This window comes from Sitophilus oryzae, unplaced genomic scaffold (genome assembly GCF_002938485.1).
Source record: "Sitophilus oryzae breed Bouriz unplaced genomic scaffold, Soryzae_2.0 scaffold_1062_pilon_pilon, whole genome shotgun sequence".
Taxonomy (NCBI): Eukaryota; Metazoa; Arthropoda; class Insecta; order Coleoptera; family Curculionidae; genus Sitophilus; species Sitophilus oryzae.
In genome coordinates, this window is record NW_022145685.1 from 2,455,588 (window position 1) to 2,461,587 (window position 6,000).

The following is a 6,000-nucleotide window of genomic DNA, read 5'->3' on the forward strand; positions in this document are numbered from 1 at the left end:
GCCATGTTAACAATATCTCTGTATCGCCCTCGATCTTGCGCCACATGGAGTAATTCATTCGCGCTCAAGCCCGTCCATTGCCGCAAGTTCCTCAACCACGAAAGCCTCTTGCACCCAATCCGCTTCTATCCTTCGATTTTTCCGTTAAGGACGAGTCGGAGAAACTCAATCGATGTCCGCTGGTTATGGCCAAGGTGTTCAAGTTTTCCTCGTTTGATAATATTCGGAAGTAGTCTGACATGCTCCATTCTTCGAAGAACTTCTTCATTTCTGGTTCTGGTGGTCCAAGATATTTTAAGCATTCTTCTGTATGTCCACATTTCCTATGCTTCGATTTTATTTATCGTTTCTTTTTTAAGTGTCCACGTCTCACATCCATACAAAAGAATCGACCACACATAACACTTTGTAAACTTCTCCCGTATTTTGATGTTTATTGAACTCTTTCAGAGCAGCGACTTAAACTTCTGAAATCTATTTCTTGCTTGTTCTGTTAATCCAACAGCCTAGGTAGGTATTTAAACTTCGCCACTCTCTCCAACGTCTCCATATGACATTTAATTTACTTCAAACTAGCTAATACGGCTAGCTGATAGCATACGGAAGTGAAGTAATGTGAGTGTTTGTCAATTTTGTGAAACGGTTGTCTGATTTACCGAATGATCTGCCATGATAAAGGCCAATTAATTTGAGAGTTGTTGTAATTTAATCGTTATATTTTGTCTGCATTTCGATTGAAGTATGTTCTACATATTTTAATATCTTTATAGATTTCGATATGCTATTTTTCCACTATTTCCTTTCAAGTTCTATTCTATAATGGCTCACATGTCACTGATTTGTAGTAGACATCAATTATTATAAGTAAGCTATAAGCGTGCGTTACATGAGATGTCAATTGTCGAAGATGTTTGGGTTCCAAACCTAATTTAGCCAATATAGGTAGTAAGAATGGTAGAATTCTTGAAGTAAAATGTTAGAGTAGTGAGGTAATTCCAGTAATTAAAGATTGTTCAATGAAAAGATCAATGGAAAGACTGATCTAAGGAAAAAGGGAAGATATACTCGAAGATAGTGAAACAGCCATATAAATTTCCCTGGTTTAAGAAATTTCCCAATTTTTTTTGGCAGAAAACTAATATATAATTCAAGAATCAGAAGTGGACATTGCTTAGTTTATATATATTTAAATAGGATTGACGTGTAAACTAGAGCTCTTATTGTGATTGTGGAGAAATAGGATCAATTACTCGTATTTAATTTTTTACGCAATTTTTTCCGATATTTTAATAGTTATTCTGGTATTTGGGACAGAGAAGAAGAGAACAAATCAAAAATTACTATCATCTACAGTAGTGAAATTATTTTTATATTATATCAAAATAATTAAAAAAAATCTGTCCTCTTAGTATAATTTTGACACTACTAATATAATCTTAATATTGAATTTTGATTTTAGGGCCACACAAGAGTTGTCCAATTATTACTAAACAGAGGCGCACTTCTTCACAGAGATCATAACGGCAGAAATCCTCTACACTTAGCCGCAATGAACGGATATACTCAAACTATTGAACTCTTGCTCTCGGTGCATTCGCATTTGCTCGATCAAACAGATAAGGATGGCGTAAGAATAACAACCTATTACTTCCAATAACCAATTCATTTTATTTTTTCTCCTTAATTTAAATAGAACACTGCCACTGCATCTGGCAACGATGGAGAACAGACCAAGCATAGTATTGCTGTGTCTATGAAATGAAAATTGCTGTACAACCAGTCGGATATGAGCGCTATCGACTACGCCATTTACTATAAGTATCTGGAAGCTGCCTTGGCAATGGTTACACACGAGGATAGGTAAGAAGGGGTCGAAGTAGAGCATAAACATCTTTATAAGCTTGTAAATGGGAAATATTGAGAGTAAAATAAGCATCTAATGTTCTATTAACATTTGAATTAATATGCATTACCGTTTTCATTATATCACTTCAATTATTATACTTAGTTACGGTATCATAACCTTTCATATTATTATCCAATAAAAATAAATAAAAAAAAAAAAAAAAAAAGAAAACAGAAAAAAAAACAGTTGGTTTCAGAATCTTCAACCAGTTCTTTCAGTAGCTTTCAGTTTCAGAAATCTTAAAGTAAAAATAATTCGGCGCTTTTTGGACTGGAGACCTAACTATTTTTAATTATTAAAACTCCCTGTGAGTAAATCATAACATATTATAGACAGATGTTATGGAAAAACAGTTCGACAACTTATGTAAACATTATACAGAGTTCCCCGAATTGTCTTTACAAAGAAAAAACTTTTAAAAAAAAAATTTTGAGAAAAATGCATTCTTTATCAAAATATTTTTGCTTGTTTTTTTTTTTTTTTTTTTTATAAGAAAAATAAAAAAAAAAAAAAAAAAAAAAAAAAAAAAAAAATCCTAAAAATCAAACGCGTTTCTATTTGGTTAATATAACTTCGCTTTCATTCTTTCATATTCTTGATAGATTGTTATTCATATAATTCATATAACGTTAATATTTTTTGCTTTTTAAAGTGAAAAGATCCTTTTGAAAAAAAAATTATTTAGTTCAATACTACGGTAAAGCCCCATACTCACACTTCGCTCCTTTGTCCCTTCCTCGCGTTAATTCCTCGCGTTTCTTCGTCCCTTCGCTTCCTCCGTCTCCATTCGATGCTTGAAATTAGTCAATTATGCAACAACACAACCACAAAAATATTTTAATATAGCAGCTACATGTTTATTACGAAACCTCTAAAATTTTTAAAAAAATCGAAAGCTGCATAATTTTATTTTCTTTCAAAAAAAAAAAAAAATGTCAAAAATAAAAATTGAATTTATAATATATCTTTTTTAATAAATGCCGAATAGTTCAGTATCAGTTACAAGGTATATTCAGTATGATGTAGAAGGCGAGCAAACAATAGAGTAAAAATTCATTATAATTTATGATCGAAACCATGATATATGACATACTAATTAAAAGTTAATGAAGCCAATCCCATTGTTTTCAGATATTTAAGGCATCATGCACACTATTTGTATTTTTTTATTTTTCGCCTCATTTAATTAAAAAAAAAAAAAAAAAAAAAAAAAAAAAAAAAAAAAAAAATTTTTTTCTTCCATTTTTTAGACTATTGTGTGAATTATTTTTATAACGACTGGCGATTGCTAGATAGCAATGTCCCATTATTTGTAGTGTTTTATGGGTTTCTAGTTAATGAGTAGAAATATAAAGATGCTGTTTTCACACATCATTGTTCTTTATTATTTGGAAAACTAAAATATGCCTACCACATATATCCTCCCCCCCCATAGCCTTCTTAGTTCAAAGTTATTCTCTTATTTTTTCTTTACTTTTTATTTAATAGTAGAATTTTTGCATTTTCAATTTGAAAATGTAAAAGGTCCAAGTATGGGCATGGGTAAGTACCAATTGTGATAAATAAAAAATTCTGGTATATATGTATATACCTTTCCATTTAGGCATGATTTTTATATCATCCGCTAATTTTAATAAAAGGAGTTATACATACAGTAAATATTATAAAACTAAAATCTAAAAAAAATAAAATATATCAATATATAATATCACAATATAGGTAATACGTCTTAGAATTTCCTCATTTATTAGCCTAGCCATCCAAGGTATCTTCATTAAAAATATAAGTTTCTTTTTTTTTGTTTTGTTCTACCTACTTGAGTACTTATCCACTGCCCGTGTCTCGTTTTTCAAATAGAATGGCAGTGACGAAAGTGGTTCTTCGTTGGGAGCTGTCCATTTCGAAAAATGACTCAAATCTTATATCTTTTTTTTACTTTAACTTTAAAACACTCTGTATATTATTTTATTTTATTTGCTTGTTTATGAGCTTTCTAATTATAACTACTCTAATATTTATTATTTAGGTACTGCTAAACGGCTAAACGGCTTCTTTTTATTTAACTTAATCTTTTACAGGTAATTTGCTTGCATCGTGATATTTTGAAACTTGGCTGCTTTTAATACAACATGCCAAACCAAATTTACGTCCGAATAATTTAGTTGATTGTTTGATTACCTAATTTAAACCGCCCGACTATGTAATAAAGTAAAATGCACCGTCTATAAAAATAAGTATTTTAAGAAAACTTACAGAAATTTCAAATAAAATAAAATTAATATTCTTAAAATAATATACAAGATACCGCATTTAAAAAAACATATTTATTTTTATGTTTTATCACATTAAAAAAAAGACGTCCAAGAAAAATAGTTACGTCACTGAATTCTACGTAAAAACGATACGGGACTTAGTTTTCACCTTTTCATAAGTTATAAGTTAACCGAGATACGAGGGGGATCGAAAAATGCAACATACAGAATTTTCGCCCACTGTATTTTAGGACAAAGAAGCTATGACATATCTGATGTAGCATCCTTCTACTTCATAAAAAGTACCAGCGTAAGGAAAACCGTCATTTTGTATCTCAAACTCATCAAGAGGAGAAAGCGCCTGCAAACACCATCGAAGACCTGTAACAACATACTGCCCAATCAAGAAATCAACTACGAAAGAAATCCAAGATCGATTTATATATTTTTATATATTTTAATATTTTTTGTGTTCTTGATAATTCCTTTGCTACCTACTTCGTCCAAAAACCAACAATACGGGGAAGGAGCATTCCGTGAGCGTTTGAGGCAAGTAAACGGTACGAAGGAGCGTTTTTTGACAAGGATACGATCTAGCAGTAACAACATGATCGCAAAAATCGACATTTTCCATAGTAAATATAAGATAATTTGACGAAGGAACGCTATAAGGAAGAAGTTGAAGCTAGCGAAGTTCGAGTATTGCGACTTAAGAGTGAATGATAATTACGGAAACACAGATACTTAAACAACAGCAAAGAATATGACTTAATCAAATTTAATTAATCCATCTATTATAGTTATTTTATACAAGACAAAAAATTTATTTGGTTTTGGTTTGGCCCACAAATAAATTGTATTTGGTTGAAATGCAATTTTACGTCGTTAAAAACAATATTTTTTCACAATAGCGAGTTACGTTTTTAAAAATATTCAGAAAATTATTATTTCAAGGAAATTTATACGAGTAGAAAAAATATATGTGCTGGTTGTGTTGGTCTAATAATTGACAAATAAACTTGTTCTCATTAGTTAGTCTAGTTTTGAGCCAATTAATGGTCAATGTTTTTTAATTCTCTATTCGTGTCATTGCTGAATTGAATTGGAAGCCAGAAGATCAAAACGAAATACATAAATTACCAACAGATATTCAGATTCAGGCTGAGGCGACAAACCAAACGCCATATCCAAAAACTACTTCCATTTAAATCCCGAATAACTTATGAAAAGGCGGAATACAAAAATCTTTCAAAAATGCAAAGCAATTTAATAGAATTGCGCAAGAAAATAAAATTTTTAATTTTTTTTTTTTTTTTTTTAAAATTTAATCTACCCTTTTGCGGTTAAAGTTACACCTTTATTTCTATTGTAGATATAGTAATCTTTAAACGAGTTGCTATAGAAAAAAAGAAATAAATTCGAGAATTATATAACCATATAAGAAAAACACTTCTTTTGAATTTTTAAGATTTGTTTTTACATTGAACATCTTTTTTAATTATTTTTAATTATCAAGATCATTTTTGTTTTTATAGGGCTGAAGAAGTAATGCTCTTGAATATCTTCCAAAATTCCATCAGTTTCTTTGGCTCTGATAGCGGCGATGCCTAGAGTATTTGAAGCAGTTCAAGATAAGTCAATAATGAAGTCAAACTGCAAGAAGGATTCAAACGTTTTCGTAATTAATTCGTTATAAATATAAAGGTCATTTGTAAAAATCAAGTCTTTATTTTTTAGATAAAATATTAACTTCTATTGTCTTCAATTAAACCAATCTTGTGGAGAATGGCGACGATAAAAATACTGAGAAACCTATGCCTTTACCAGATCCTCTCTCTTTTT

The 6,000-nt window shown here is 30.3% G+C and overlaps 1 protein-coding gene across 1 annotated transcript in view; it reads left to right on the top strand.

The window, feature by feature from the left end:
* LOC115878505 (transient receptor potential cation channel subfamily A member 1-like) overlaps window positions 1-6,000 on the top strand; it is a 127,886-nt gene that overhangs the window by 104,093 nt on the left and 17,793 nt on the right. The window contains 4 exon segments of the mRNA XM_030895041.1: window positions 1,460-1,627; window positions 1,694-1,702; window positions 1,704-1,746; window positions 1,749-1,872. Of these exon segments, the coding sequence (XP_030750901.1) occupies window positions 1,460-1,627; window positions 1,694-1,702; window positions 1,704-1,746; window positions 1,749-1,872 (344 nt within the window).